Source organism: Anoplopoma fimbria, chromosome 9, assembly GCF_027596085.1.
Source record: "Anoplopoma fimbria isolate UVic2021 breed Golden Eagle Sablefish chromosome 9, Afim_UVic_2022, whole genome shotgun sequence".
Classification (NCBI taxonomy): Eukaryota; Metazoa; Chordata; class Actinopteri; order Perciformes; family Anoplopomatidae; genus Anoplopoma; species Anoplopoma fimbria.
This window is the reverse complement of record NC_072457.1, coordinates 17,022,393-17,038,981: the sequence shown is the minus strand read 5'-3', so window position 1 is coordinate 17,038,981 and position 16,589 is coordinate 17,022,393. Positions and strand designations below refer to the sequence as shown.

Here is a 16,589-nt window from a genome sequence, read left to right as displayed (position 1 = left end):
CTCAGTTTGTATACATTTCAGAACACCAGCATACTGAAACCTCACTATGTATGCATATCAAAACACTGGCTAGCTTATAGTGTCAGTTTGTATGATTGTCAAAGCACCGCCTGACTTATAGCCTCAGTTTGTGTGAATATCAGAACACCAGCTAACTTATCGCCTCGGTTTGTATACATATCAGCACACCATCAGTTATAACAAAATTGAAAACTAGTCAATAAGCATGTTCATGGTTTGTTGATTGTTTATACAACTGGAGTTATTCATTTATATATTCTTTAAGTATACTTTAGGTCAACAAGAACATTATCATCAGTTTCTTACAAAGAATAAAAGAGTTTTAAAAGGAAGTTTAATGATTAATTGGGTTCCCTCATTAATTTTTATAAAAACTAATTTGACAGCATACAAGTCTGATCACATTAAAGTGCACAGATATGTAATAATACACACTTTCAGGAAAATGTCCCCACCAATGCAATACCATCTATGACCACTGGGGCACTCACAGAGTAGTGAAAATAAACTCGGTAGGGTCCAATTTACAAAAAAAAAATGTAAACGGCACCAGGCTTAACAGCAGGCTGTTTTTTTTTTTTTTTCATATATGAATATGCTCGTGCCTGTGGGGCCCAGTGGTCGGTCCCCACGATAGAAAATTGGTCCCCATGGCGGGAGTGATACAGTATGTAAGGTGGATAGAAAAAAAAAAAACACACACACACACACACACACACACACACACACACACACATAGATTCCACTTATGGGATGGTGGATTGTTACTAGTATTGCAAGTTGTCACTATGAATTGCTGAAATGTGGATTATGAAAGGAAAATGTGTTTTCATTTCCCTCAAATACAAGATCTGGGACCTTGCTGCATCGTAGCCATTTCAGTCAGGGGACACAAATAAAATAGTAAGTATGCCCTGAATCTGCGAAGACTGGGTAATGATGGGGAGGTGGAGGGATGCATGTAACAGCTGCATGTAAATACCAAACTCAGAGACAATCATATTTAGAAAAAAGCACAGCAAGATGATAGGCTAACAATGTTGGTGTGTTTTATGAGAAAGTATGACTGAGCATGCATGACAGGAGTGAATATCAAGATGAATTTGAAATAAACTTCAGGCCTTAGCATGCAGAAGTACAGTCTCCCTGACTGAATTTGCGCTAAAGTTTAATTTGAATAGTCTCAAATTACAGAGTTATGATTATGAGTCAATCATTCACTTATAAGGTCACGTACTTCCAAAATATTTTCTTCATCTGTATTTTGTTCTCAACACACCCACAGCCACACAAACATATGAATTTTGCAAGGCAATTCCATTTATGGTTTTATATTGTCCTGATGGCCCAAGCCATATCTGTAAAAGCTTTTCTTTTTCTTTTTTTCTGAACTCAACAAAAAACTCTGCAGGTAGTTGCCAAAGTAAATAATGTATAAATACTATCTTGATGTCACTTGTGGCATTTGGTTATGTAGTGGAAATACATTACATCACATTACAGTCATTTAGCAGACGCTTTTATCCAAAACGACTTACAATCAGTAGTATATTACATATCATTCACCCATTCACACACTGATGATAGGGCTACCATGCAAGGTGCCACCATCAGACTCTAACTAACATTCATGCAACATCCACACCGATGGCAAGCCTTTGGGAGCAACTTGGGGTTAAGTGTCTTGCCCAAGGACAGATCGACTGCCGAAAGCCGGGTATCGAACCTCTGATTGGAGAACTACCTTGCTCTCCACTACGCCACAGCCGCCCCCATACTAAATACGGAATGTAATCGGGAAAAGATGACATGTTGTTCTGAATTAAAATCAATCTATAAAGCTGTTCGATCTCAGTTTTTCACTCTCACTTTGGTTAGCCTGCAGACACACAAAGCCTCATAATACTGCTTATATCTCTTTGTGACTGATATTCACTCCAAGCCAAGTACCGTCATCATTGTGGCCTAAAGGACTTTCTGGTATCCAAAGATAGCTTCACTCTGAATTCTTTTTCAAATAGGCACAGTAAGTACAATTTGATGTTGCTCACTATGTGGGCTAGGCTGCTAGCTTGTAGCGTACTACAGTGTGGACCCAAAATTGGGGATTCTTCAAACAAAGTTCTTAGAATTATGATCCCATCAGTCTGAATTCAAGGCACTCAACTGAGACTGCCCTCCTGGCCATCACATAGGAACTCCACACTGACAGCATCCCTCTTCTCCATCTTCCTCCTGCTGTACCTATCAGCATCTAGTGGGTCATAAGGCCGCCACCACCAGCAATTCTGTTAAAATTGACCTGTCAGCCACGGCCCAAAATGTGTCGATAGGCTACCTATACAGCAGTTGCAGTGGTTCCAACCATTGCCACCTTCCCCCACCACTTCAAGTGGATCAGTCCCAGTAATGTCAGAGGTCAGCTGGAAATAATCAAATAAATCAAGACATAAAGAGCAGAGTGGAATGAAAACACAAATGAAATGTAAAATAAAGGACTGAAAAAGAGAAAAACTGTTAGAGTAAAGGTCTGAAAGGTTCGGGTCCTGGCTCCACCCAGCTCCTAGAGTTCCTGCACTGGCCCCAGTGATGTTGAATCCTATCATGCTGTGAATGGCTCAGGCTACGCTCTGCTACTGCCACCGGCGTGCTACTCCCTCATTACAAAGGGGGCCCTACTACCGCTCAACAAAGTCATGACTGTTTGCTGACAGGGATACACAATGGTTAAACAAGCTACCTATTGACATCAGGACAGTAGAAACTATACGTATCTTTCAGCATGGACTGAAAACTCACCTGTTAAGACTGCACCTTTTTCTTGTTTATAAATGTAGCATTTGAAGTAGATAAGCATTTTTTATGAAGTTGATATACTTCTGATTCTTGCCATTTGTTGTTGCATGACTGAATGCACATACTGTAAATCACTTTTGGTGTCAGCTAAGAATGAAGGTTTTTTTTCTGTTTCTAAGTTTGCAGAGTTTTGTTTGTGTATCTTTTGAGTTTGCAGATGTTTCCTGAACATTTTAATGAGAATCTAGAGGATGTTGTTGGTTCTTGTAGTTGGTCAAATCATCCTGTAGATCTACAACAGTTCAGCCTCCAGTAAGAGCTGAGTAATACTTTTTCACTTATCTCACTTTTGATAGCATCAGTGTGTGTCCGACACACATGCGTGCATGCATGGGTGTGTGCGTGTGTGCATGCATACTCCCCATTCCAAGTACAAACACAAACTTGTCCAAACATGGTCAAGCATACTTCAAGTTTGAGGGGAAAGAATGTGTCTGTGTGTTGATCTCCATTTCTGCAGTGTTTTGAATTATGATGTGGAATTAGACCACATGAAACAAATTGAGCTTATAGTCCTGTTTAAGTTACTTTAATTACACCAGCAATAAACTAGTTCATATCTTGAGATTTGTATTTTGTGTCCTTGACAGTACGCTGCAACTGTAAATGCAATTTGTGCATACGTTAAGATGAGGAAGCTGCTTCCATGTTTTTGCTAACCAATGTCATAGCATATATTGCTCCTTGTTCCTGTTATTTAGGTTGTTTTGTTTTCATAATTTTTTTCTTTCTGTCATTTTCTTTCTTTGCTTTTCTTGGCCAAGTATTTCAGCTACATATGTTTGCCTAAGGCCTTGAAGGTATATTAAAGTGAAAGCAACCGCTATACCCATATAATGACAAATGTGTTATTTGCTAAGGCCTTTCAGGTGAGTTATGAGGTGAAACATCCTGTTTAATTAATATTTCCTTGATCCTTGCTTGAACCAGAAGTCTTTCTGGCCCACCCTCTTGAAGGCACCAGAATAATATTCTGGGTAATTAAGTAATGACTTCACAATCTAGATATCAATAAATTCAGACGCAAAAAAGTAGAAATGGTTCCTATGCCTCTAAGCAGGACCCAGTACACAGTATAAATACAGAATGCAGGTTGTTATTCATGCAGGGGTTTAAACGGGTAACAAGAGGGAAAACATTGCTTCTTTTGCAGTGATGATAAATGTGTGTGTATATTTCTGTTAGCACAGTGGATATGTGTGCACACACAAACTCCACCAAAATCTCTACAGCTGTTAAAGCTGACTGACAGCTGATCCAGCCGTCATCATAAACATACATCAATTCACGTGACACTTCAGAGGGAAGGACATCTCATTTCATATATCCTCTCTCTTCTCTCCTCGCATGGTTTCCTTTCATCTCTCCATCCCTTGTGTCGAGGGAACAAGATGCAAGGAAAGAGACTTGGGATGCATCCAGGATATGGAAACTGAATATTTACATAGCATGCATGTTTAAAAAGTAAAATGCAAAAAGTAGATAGAAAGAAGCTACTAACACTATGAGTAACACCAAGTAGAATTTTGCTCATTCATGAGTGGATTTCTTTCCGCTCTCCATAACAAGTATGTTCTCTTGTCTCCTCTTTATTTATATAATTCAGCCTTCCTGCACTCTCCTCATCAGCCTGTCTACACTGCTACTAAACATGGAGTCATTGGCTTCTCTAGAGCAATTGCAGTAAGGAACACACACACACCAAAACAGTAACTAAGACAGTATAAATGGTTTTGTAGAATGGGATGTCCTCCAGGAAACTCAAAGCTCAACAGCTTATTCCACATGTTCTTGCAGGATGCGTCCTCTCAGGGCGACTACGGCGTTCGTATCAACGTCCTGTGTCCGGCCTTTGTTGACACTCCTCTGCTGCAATCAGTGGAACATGAGGACAACATGGGCAAGTTTTTCAAGTTCAAGGAGGATTTCAAACGCAGCATGGATAAATTTGGAGTTTTACAGTAAGTTTACTCACACATGTCACACAGGCAGTTTACTTTATTAAAATTCTCCTTTGTCAGTCGGATCCTTTCAACTGAGATCAGTTTAACACTGTGAATTTACTGGTGAGATATGTAAAAGAAAGCTAGCCTCCTGTAACTTTTCTTTGTGTAAATGTACAGTTTTTATCCAGACAGAAAAGGACTGTAACCGCTGAATGAGCACAGTGTAGGGCAGTGGCTGTGAGCAAGCACGCTCATATGCAAATGTCAACTGAAAGCATGCCATGTGTGTGCGTGTGTGTTTCTATGTGTGTGTCTCATTAACACTGGTCAAAGTATGGATCAACAAAGCCATAGGTGCATCAGAGGATGTTCAACAAATGTGCTGACAAATTGCTCTTTCTACTAAGGAAGTCAGATCATGTGATTTTATGTTTGTAAACTGTTTTCCATTTGTAACGGGTGGTGTGTGGACCCAAGTGCAGTACGACCAGGAGACAGAGTAATGTTCAGGAGCTTTATTCAAAGCGGAACAAACAGCAGGTAGACAGGCAGGGGATAACTCACGGGGGATATTCCACTCTAGAGAGCGCTGATCCGTCAGCGGAGCAGGCAGACCCTTTTTCGGTCTGTTCAGATTACATTTTTATGCCACACAAGTGGTCCAGAGTCCAACTGGCAACCTGACAAGTGTTTATTTGGAGTCATTGGAAAAGTACTCCTCCGAGGCCGCAGAGTCCGGATCTTCAGTCGGGTGGGTGGAGGGGGTCTGGAGGAAGGGTTCCTCGGCCCCGGACGACGAAGCCTCACTTTCTGACTCGGGGGGGGTGTTTCTGGCCGGGGTCTTTGTCCTGGAGGGCTGGTCCGGGTGCTGTCGATGGAAGTCTGCGATGCAGCGATGGGCATAAATGTGACGAGCAGGGACCCATGACCTCTCCTCAGGACCGTATGGGGAACTGGGGACCCCGGTCAGAGGCGACGTCGACCGGGATCCCATGTAGGCGGAAGACATGGAGGGAGATGAGTTCGGCGGTCTCTTTAGCAGAGGGGAGTTTCGGCAGAGGGATGAAGTGGGCCATCTTGCTGAACCAATCGACCACCGTCAGGATGGCGGTGTTGCCTTCGGACGTGGGCAACCCGGTGACGAAGTCCAGGGAGATGTGTGACCATGGACGATGGGGTACTGGAAGAGGAAGCAGGAGACCCGCGGGAGCCTGGTGAGAGGGCTTGTGTTGGTTGCAGGTCGGGCAGGCGTTGACAAACTGCTGTAAGCCTGCAAATGTCCCCGCTGCGGGACTAATAAAGGATTATCTTATCTCTTATCTTATCTTAAACTCCCTTGTGTCCTCGGGAAGTGAGGACCACAAGAAGCGCTGTCGCAGGACATCCTGGGTTCGCTGGATGCCCGGATGGCAGGTAAGTTTGGAGGAGTGAGCCCACTGGAAAACGTCGGACCGAAGAGCTTGAGGGACGAACAGGCGGTTGGAAGGGCAGGCGCTAGGACCGGGTTGACCCTCCGTCACGGCCCTCACTAACTCCTCGACCTCCCAGTTGAGGACCGCAACTTGGCAGGAGTCCGGAAGAATGGAGATAGGACCCGGAATCGGCTCCTCCACCTCCTGAAACTGGCGGGAGAGGGCATCGGGCTTGATGTTGCGAGAACCGGGGCGATATGACAGGGTGAAGTGGAAACTCGTGAAAAAGAGGGACCACCGGGCCTGTCGGGACTTAAGTCTTTTGGCGGTGCGGATGTATTCCAGGTTCTTATGGTCCGTCCACACCAAGAATGGAAGTTTGGTCCCCTCTAGCCAGTGGCGCCACTCCTCCAGGGCTAACTTCACCGCTAGTAATTCTCGGTTCCCAATGTCGTACTTTCTCTCGGCGGGGGAAAGCCGACGGGGAAAAAAAAAAAAGTGCAGGGATGCAGCTTCTGGTCGGTGGCCGAACGCTGGGACAGAACGCCCCCAACTCCTACATCGGAGGCATCCACCTCCACCACAAACTGTCGGTCAGGGTCAGGGACTTGGAGGATGGGTACCGAGGTGAACCTGGTCTTGAGGGTCTGGAAAGCTTCTTCGGCCGCAGAAGTCCAGAGAAAAGGGATCTTGGGGGATGTGAGGGTGGTGAGAGGAGAGGCGACCGTGCTGTAGTTCCAGACAAATCTCCTGTAGAAATTTGCAAACCCCAGGAAGCGTTGAAGCTGTTTGCGGGTTTCAGGAGCAGACCAGGACGTGACAGCGGCCACCTTTGCGGGATCCATCTTGATGTTACCGCCGGACACAATGTAACCTAGGAAAGGGACGGTGGTCACGTGGAACTCACACTTTTCAGCCTTAACGTATAGGGAGTTCTCCAGGAGGCATTGCAGGACTGACTGGACGTGGTGAATATGCTCCTCCTTGGTTTTAGAGAAGATGAGGATGTTGTCTAGATAAACAAACACATGTCGGTCCAACATGTCCCGGAGAACGTCATTAACCAGGGTCTGGAAGACTGCGGGAGCATTAGTCAAGCCGAAGGGCATCACCAGATATTCGTAATGCCCCTTCGGTGTGTTGAAGGCTGTCTTCCACTCATCTCCCTCTCGGATTCGGACCAGGTGATAGGCGTTGCGGAGGTTAAGTTTAGAAAAGATGGTGGCTCCCTGGAGTAGCTCGAAGGCAGTAGTGACGAGCGGTAGTGGGTAGCGATTCCTGATGGTGATCTCATTCAAGCCCCGGTAGTATATGCAGGGTCGGAGGGTCTTGTCCTTCTTTCCCACAAAAACCCTGCTCCTGCAGGAGATGACGAGGGGTGTATGAGTCCAGCAGCGAGGCAGTCGTTAATATATTCATCCATCGCCTCCCTTTCAGGCGCGGACAGGGAGAATAGACGACCCTTGGGAGGAAAAGTACCCGGACGGAGGTCGATGGCGCAGTCATATGGACGGTGAGGAGGCAGAGACAAGGCCGTGGTCTTGTTGAATGCCTCAAAGTCGTGGTACTCGACCGGAACCCCCGTGAGCTCAGGTGTGGAGTTGACTGGAGCAGGAACCTGAGGTGCGGCGGCTTGTTTCAGCCAAACAAGGTGACAGGAAGGACTCCAGCCTCGGAAAGCCCCCGTAGCCCAGTCGATATGGGGGTTGTGGCGTCGTAACCATGGATACCCCAGGATGAGGGGAATACGGGGTGATTGCAGGATGTGGAAGGTGATGGTTTCGTGGTGATTGCCGGACAGAAGCATATGGACTGGGACGGTTTGGTGGGTGACGGTCCCCAGGAGATGACCGTCGAGGGCGCTGGCTGGAACAGGACGAAGAAGAGGAACCTGGTCGATTCCCAGCTGCAGAGCGAGTCCCTCGTCCATGATGGACGCATCCGCTCCGGAGTCCAGGAAGGTGGAGATAGTCTCGGGGCCTCTGGCAGAAGGAGGGTTGTGACATGGCTCGGCTTACCAGTACCTCCTTGGTTACTGGTGAGCCCTGGCTTTTACCGGGCAGTTGGGAACAAAAATGGCCGGCCTGACCACAGTACATACATAGGTTGTCCCTGCGGCGGCGGTCACGTTCCTCAGTCGAGAGTCTGGTGTGACCCACCTGCATGGGCTCGGTCTCCCGATGAGGTGGAATGGTCGATGGTTGGTTAGGAGAGGTAGCGTGCGTGGAGTAGGAAAATGAGCCGTGGCTGAAACGTCCCTGGCGCTTCACCAGCCGCCTGGCCTGGATGCGATGGTCCAGTCTAGTGGTCACCTCGATCAGTCCGCCCAAAGAGGTGGGCAGCTCGAAGGAGATGAGTTAATCCTTGATGTAGTCTGCCAAGCCAAGCATGTACGCATTGCATTGAGCGGCCATATTCCATGAGCTTAGCCGCGCCTTGGTCCGAAAGTCAATGGAGTAATCCGTGACGGTTTGATTACCTTGTTGGAGCCCCAACAATCCACCGGTGGTGTCTGGTCCCAAGGAAACCACTCCGAAAACCTTGCGTAATTTCTTGGAGAATGCCTGGAAGGAAGTGCAGGCGGGCGTTCGGCGGTCCTACTCCGCCGTTCCCCACAGGCAGGCTCTCCCCGTCAGGTGATTAATGTTCATCAGAAAAGGGTTACAGCGCTCAGCATCCCCAGTGCAACGTTCCGGCTCGCCGACTCGGACCTCCGAGACCGGCAGTGAACACGCTGGTAACAGCTCCGGGTGAGTCGGAGCCGCGAGAACCTGGGTGAAGGCCGCCGTAAGTTGTTGAACCTGGTGCGTCAAGGCGGTCACAGCCTGTCCCTGGTTCACTAAGGTTTGGTGAACCTCGGCGGTGGTGGCGGCGAGCTGAGTCCCGTGTCTCTGGATCGCCTCCTCCATAGACGCGAACCGAGCCAGTGGCGAGGTGTCGTGTGCTGGATCCATGTTCTGGCCAGATCGTACTGTAACGGGTGGTGTGTGGACCCAAGTGCAGTACGACCAGGAGACAGGGTAATGTTCAGGAGCTTTATTCAAAGCGGAACAAACAGCAGGTAGACAGGCAGGGGATAACTCACGGGGGATATTCCACTCTAGAGAGCGCTGATCCGTCAGCGGAGCAGGCAGACAAAAACCAAGAGGAGCGAAGGCTAATATCTCGTGGTCGGGGACAGAAGGCTGAGTCGGTTAACCGGGGCAGAGGCAAGGTAGGAATACCGTGGTCTGGGACGGAAGGCTGAGTCAGTTACCGGGGCAGAGGCAAGGCGGAGAAGTCCAAACAAGCAGGGTCGGCAACAGGAAATCAGTCCGGGGAATAATGCTGGAAGGTCTGGCATAATGTGGAGAACGATCTGGCAGTGAGTGTGTGTGAGACTGGGGTATTTATACTGAGGTGAGTAGTGCAGCAGAGTGAGCAGGTGAGAGTGATTGTGCTGACGAGGTGGGTGTGGCAGACAGGTGCACTGCATGAGGCTGATTAGGTGAGTGAGGGAGAGTGTGGTAAGAGAGCGGGGGCTGGGCTGTGAGCTGAGAGAAATAGTGCAGGAAGAGTGAACAGGCGTGACTGTGACACCATTTGACTCTTTCCAAACAACTACAGCAGTAATGTGTGGTCTTGAAAAACACTCAGCTTCTTTCAGACCCTTTTTCGGTCTGTTCTGATTACATTTTTATGCCACACAAGTGGTCCAGAGTCCAACTGGCAACCTGACAAGTGTTTTTTTGGAGTCACTGGAAAAGGGACTGTACCAAAGTACAGACAGGGTAAGATAAGATAATCCTTTATAGCATAACATAGAAATAATAGGACAGCTATGAAAGGATAAGATGAAATATATGCCAAGGCCATCCATCACTTCATTATAGTTAGCAATTAGCATTGATCATAACTATTAACGTTGCATACTGGTGGGACCAAACTGTTTTTATCTATGGCTCTGGGAAGCCTTTTTTAACAGTTCAAATTGACAAGTTCAGAGATAAGCAGCAAGAGTGTTTAGTTTCCAAGAAAGTTGAAGCTAGGATCACTCACACACAGTCTTGTTTTCATGACTTTTGGTGACATGACATTAAACTACATTATTTTCCTTGATACTTACTCTAACCCTAATCGTAACCCTTACCATTAACCTAACCTAAGACACCTTGGTATACTTTTGGACTAACCTTCAAAGGTCTGAAGGTGTGTGTCTGTCCCTTCCTTTTCATCTGTAAACTCATCTAATGCCCCATTTCCTCTCTGTGTTCATCTCCAGGCCTTCATTGATAGCGGAGGGCATGATGAGGTTGATTATGGACACCACTCTGAATGGAGCCGTGATGAAGATCACCTGCTCAAAAGGAATCCACTTCCACACGTACGAACCCATGTCTGCTTGATCCTTGATGTACTGGATTCTACACTGCTGCTCAGGAAAAGAATACAGCGTTATCCTGTCTATATACAACCAACCGGAAAAGGGTTCAGGACATCTGGCTGCTGCTGGACTAAATATCAGACCTGCGTCAGCATCATTTGGATTCTACAGGAAAACTAACATGAACAACATCTGATCATGTATAAATAAGCCTACAGATGTCCAAATTAAAACATGAATTATATCCAAATTATAGTAATGTGCTTCTTTTTTTTTTTAATTTTTTTTTTTTTTTTTTTTGGTTTATTTGGTAGAGACAATGCACATTAATAAGACATTTCTGTAAATGTACATTTCCAAGAGGCTATTTTTCATCTGTAGTCCCTAGACGACTTAACTGTAACAGGTATTTAATAGCTTGTTTATATGATTTGTGTAAAAAAGAAAAAATCAAGCAGCATTGTTAAATATGGTTGATATTTGAGTCATTCATTGATATTCTAATAAAACTAAGACTAAGTGTACATTAAGATATTAATCCAGAGGGTTCCTTCCATCACCCCTGCGTCTACTCCAACTGGGGCCACCGCTGGTGGGGTAGCCTGTCACTCTACCACGAGGAAGCTGCCGTAGGATGCTAAGAGAACCTATCATTGGACGCTCAAGAGGTCTACCTCGGGCTGAGCCACTTTGTCCTCGTCTGCCTGCGCAGACCCTGTAACCTTAAACCGCTGTCGGCAATGCAAACAGAGGTGGCTGGTCACATTGCTTAATATTTTACTGTATCCTCAAACTACACACTCGCTCCAGTCCAGCATGCGGATTTAACAAATTTAATTTTAACTGGTTTTCTGAAATCGTGGTTCTTTTCAAAAGAGATGGGATTCATCCCAACAAGTGGGATCACCAAATGCAGTCCGCGAATAATCAGCATAAAATCCAATCCAGTCAGACACCCCCAGTGCTTAATTTGAGGGGGAGCAAGGGGGAGCGCGCTCCGGAAGCTCTGACGTGCGCTCCGCCAGCTGGATCTGGATTTGTGTGTGAAAAATCAAATAATTAAATACATCAATTAAAGTTTGTTTCGTTTTAATATCTGGTTTTAATATCTGTCATGGTGATTTCTCAATTCTCCCATGAAACGAGATACTCAAAATATCTGGGCTAGCCTATTGCGGAAAAGGAGCGTGCACACCGTTCCATTTGATAGAGTTTGTTGAGCGTCGGTGGTAGAGTGTTCGTGAGGGAACAACTGAGATGTAAGTAAGATGAACTTTATTATTCTCTACTGTGCTGGTTGCAGTGTGCAAGTCACTGAATGTTTGTTGTCATGCCACGGAGACAGGCGCGCGCCTGTGTGCCTGTGCGCTCCGGGAGCTCCCACTTGACAAATTAAGCACTGGACACCCCCTCTTCCTCTCCTGTCTTATCACAGGTCACGGTCTCTTGCACTAGCCCCCCTACTGTCCTCCCCCAGCATCACCACGCTCACTGGCTCATTTCCCAATTCAGAGAGGTCATTCACATGCTGGGTCACAGATTCCTGTCATTATAAACTTTGAAAACCCACAGATAAGGTCCGCAGAAGCAGCATGGGTGGTGTGGACCATAGAACCCTTGCCGGCTGGGTCTTGCTGATATCTTGGACGATGTTGCTCCACTTTGGATTAAACACACTAACCACATTCAGAGCTGTGGCAGAATGATACTACTTGCACTCTCCAACGGGCATGTAGACAGGCGGAGAGAAAGTCAAAGAAGGACAAGCTCCAAGTCCCCTAAGGAATTTTACGGGAGTGCTTATCAAATACACAGAGTGTAGGTGAAGGCACAGCCTTATTTAAAAAAGAGCAAAGAGGTGGCGTGAATGAAACCTGGTTGCTGAAACATGCCAAAATTGAAAAGCTCAAATCTACCAAGCTAGCTTAGGCTAACAAGCTAGGAGATATGCTACTCTGTGTAAACCACCCAGCTAATAGGGTCTTGTTGCATTTGGCTGCCGATTGGTCCCAGTGATAACATAATTAACTAGAAAATTTCGTGTGGCTGCTACTGCCTGAAAAAGTTGCATATATATTGACAGTTCTATGTCAGTTTAATCATTGAGGTTCATTTAGTGTTAGTTTGGGGTTAATTTGAGGTACAAAACCTGAGTCAAATCCCGAAAATATTATTATCAACAGAGAGAAAAGACTCTGCTGAATGCGTTGATTCATTTTTATGTTTGTGGTGTTTAAAATGTGACCAAAAGGGCACTTGAGAATGAGGAGCTACCGCTCCTCTCATCTCTGTATGAGAGATTCATCGGACACACACACGCACTGTGGGCTTGGTTGCCATGGTGAGGGAGCACCTGGGTGGAGAGGCAGACTAATTAAGAGAGTAGACAGTGATTTAGCCCAAAACTACCTTTCAAACTCCTTCCCCCAATCATAAAAACATATCTCCAATGGACAACATATTGATATCATCAGAGAGATAAGACTCTGGCGCAGAGATTTACTTTGTATGTTTGTTGTTTAAAAAAATGTGAGCTTCAGAGCAGATTAGAAAAACTATTACTATCTGCTTTCTTTGAGAAATTGACTTCAGATTTCTGATAGAGCAGTTGGTTGGAGTTCATTTTGCTTTCAGGCACATGGAGTCAAATGTGTAAATCTGATTGATTTCATAGACATATGTCTACGACCAGCACATTATTTCCTACTTTTTTACCACAAAATGGTGTATGAAGAGTGAAAATTGTGGAGATAGCAGCAAGTTGTTTGGAAAAATTACAGAAGATTTTACAGCTCATCTGCACTCTGGTGATGACATCACGCACTCTAGGTCTGAACATTCCATCCAATACACACTCATTATAAAATCTGAAAAAGGCTTACATTTTCCGGAAACTTAAACTCTGATGTCATGAAATCTGTGCTAGCTATCAAAATGCCCATTTGTCCCAATATAGTCCAGAGTTTTAATAATAATAATAATCTTTATTTATATAGCACATTTCATACAGACTAAGTAGCTCAAAGTGTTTGAATTTTTTTTAAGTAAAAGATAAAAATAGATAAGATAAATAAATAAAAAACAGTAACAGAATAACATGTTTGTACAGAGCAACAACTGTCAACAGTCCAGGAAATTTCAGCATAGGAAGTTATGTCATGTGTCAATGACTCATGTTCCCCAAGACGAACATAAAATTGTCTTCCTGTGATGTATGGGGCGGCTGTGGCACATGAGGTAGAGCGCTTGTCCCGTAACCACAAGGTTGGTGGTTCAAACCCCTCTACCGGCAACATGCCGAGGTGTCCCTGAGCAAGACACCTAACCCCAAGTTGCTCCCCGGGCGCTTCATTGCAGCCCACTGCTCCTCCGGGATGGGTTAAATGCAGAGAAATAATTTCCCCATTGTGGGACTAATAAAGGATTGATTATTATTATTATTATTATTATTATGTTCGGAGCCAGTTTAGAGCACAGTCCGCTAGGCCAACCCGGTTTTCAAGCTGGTTTAATAGAATTTCATGGTCTACCGTTTCAAATGCTGCACTTAGGTCGAGGGAAACCAGAACTGAGACCTTACCTGCATCAGTACTGAGTCTCAGATCACTGACAATTTTTGTGAGTGCAGTCTCTGTGCTGTGGTTAGCTCCATCCATCCATTTCCTTCCGCTTATCCGGGGCCGGGTTGCGGGGGCAGCAAGCTTAGGAGGGTCCTCCAGACGTCCTTCTCCCCAGCAACACTTTCCAGCTCCTCCTGGGGAACCCCGAGGCGTTCCTAGGCCAGACGAGATATATAATCCCTCCAGCGTGTTCTGGGTCTACCCCGGGGCCTCTTACCAGTTGGACATGCCTGGAAAACCTCTAAAGGGAGGCGTCCAGGAGGCATCCTGATCAGATGCCCGAGCCACCTCAGCTGGCCCCTTTCGACGCGAAGGAGCAGCGGCTCTACTCCGAGCTCCCTCCGGATGTCTGAGCTCCTCACCCTCTCTCTAAGGCTGAGCCCAGCCACCCTACGAAGGAAGCTCATTTCGGCCGCTTGTATTCGCGATCTCATTCTTTCGGTCACTACCCAAAGCTCATGACCATAGGTGAGGGTTGGAACGTAGATGGACTGGTAAATCGAGAGCTTTGCCTTACGGCTCAGCTCCTTCTTCACCAAAACGGTCCGGTACAACGCCCGCATCACTGCTGACGCTGCACCGAACCGCCTGTCCATCTCCCGCTCCATTTTACCCTCACTCGTGAAAACAACTCTCTTGAGTATCTTGCTTAAAAATGAGAAGTTTGATATGGGTCTATAATTACTCAAGGTTTCACAGTCTAAATTTGACTTCTTCAGTAGTGGTTTAATAACAGCGGTCTTGAAGGCCTCAGGGCAGACTCCAATTTCAAGGGATGCGTTAATAATTTTCTGGATTGGGTTTGAGATGCTATTGAAAACTTTCTGGAAGAACCGTGAAGGAATGGGGTCAAGACAACAGGACGTCGGTTTGCTCAGATTAACGATTTTACAGAGTTCTGGGATTGAGATGCTGGTGAATTTGCTCATGGTTGCCTGCCTTTGATGAGGTTGAATGCCTGATTTGTTTGCAGGTTTAGCAATGCTAGCTCTGATATTAGTGATTTTGTTGTTGAAAAAAGTTGCAAATTCTTCACATTTGAGGGTAGAAGTTTGGCTTAGAAAGTAATTTGCAGGCGCCGGATTCAGCAGTCTGTCAATGGTAGAAAACAATGTTCTTGAGTTATTTATTTTTTTCTCTTATCTTTGAAAAATAAGCCCTTCTTGCTGACCGTATAGCATTATTGTAGGTTACTATGTGTTCTTTGTAGATGCTACGGTGGACCTCCTGATTTCCTCCATTTCCTTTCTGCTGCTCTGCATAGTCTCTTAAGCTCATGGATAGTGTTATCTATCCAGGGAGATGTTTTAATGCTTGCTTTCTTTTTAGTCTTCAGTGGTGCAACTTTGTTCAGTGTGTTAGTCAGGTGGTTACTGAAAGAAGTGACCATTTCATCAAGTGAGCAGGTCGTATCCAAGGGATCGGAGAAAAACATAAGCTCAGAGAATTTATCTTGAGCTGCAGCATCTAACAGTCGTTTCGCGACCAGACGCTCATCTGTGGTCCTAGCTATATGTGCAACACTGTCAAGAAATATACAGCAATGATCAGAAACGGGGATATCAGTTACTGAAACATTATCAACTGCTGCCCTTTTGATATTACCAAATCGAGGATGTTGCCATGCTGATGGGTGGCCTCTGTTACATATTGGGTAAGTTCAAGGCTTTCAAGTAGGTTCATAAAATCCATGGCTTTAGGGTCATGTCTGTTATTAATATGAACATTAAAATGTCCATTTAAAATTATTCTTATTAGTCATATTTGGTGATTATAAGAACAGCCAGCTGACTGAATTCTGGAAAGAATAAGGATAGCTGTTTTGGGGGCCTATAAATTGTTAGGATGAGTACTGCTTGCTCCTTGAGAACAAGGGCAAGATATTCAAAGGATGAGAAATTGCCAAGGTCCACCTTTATGCAGTTAAAATATTTGGAGTAGATTGTGGCGATTCAGCCCCCTCTATTTTCCTGTCTCACCAACTGATGGTAGTTGTAGTCCGGTGGACTTGCCTCAATAAGAGTGGCATTGCTGTTTGCATCTAGCCATGTTTCAGTTAAGAGCATAAAATCTAGTTTATGATTAATAATAAGATCATTAATAAAGAAGGATTTATTTGCTAGAGATCTTACATTTAGCAAGGCTAGTTTTATAGAGTTAGTTGTAGGGTCTAACGTAGATGGTGGCTGGCAGGGAATCAATATCAAATTTGAATGGGTTGCTGTGCAGGTAGATAGTACTCTGTTATTTCTTTCCCTGATCACGACATCTGTGGGCAAGATTGCAGGACTGTATTCATCTGATATTGGGAACACAGTGGGGTTTAGCACTAAATTGCCATAGGATGTATTTGGGCAGCAGGGGGAGCTAG

General features: G+C 45.4%; 1 protein-coding gene across 1 annotated transcript in view; it reads left to right on the top strand.

The window, feature by feature from the left end:
* hpgd (15-hydroxyprostaglandin dehydrogenase) overlaps positions 1 to 11,095 on the top strand; it is a 29,303-nt gene extending 18,208 nt beyond the window's left edge. The window contains exons 5-7 of the mRNA XM_054604690.1: positions 4,484 to 4,560; positions 4,675 to 4,838; positions 10,497 to 11,095. Of these exons, the coding sequence (XP_054460665.1) occupies positions 4,484 to 4,560; positions 4,675 to 4,838; positions 10,497 to 10,620 (365 nt within the window). The 3' untranslated portion in view covers positions 10,621 to 11,095. The remainder of the gene's footprint in view (positions 1 to 4,483; positions 4,561 to 4,674; positions 4,839 to 10,496) is intronic.
* The last annotated feature ends 5,494 nt before the right edge of the window (positions 11,096 to 16,589 follow it).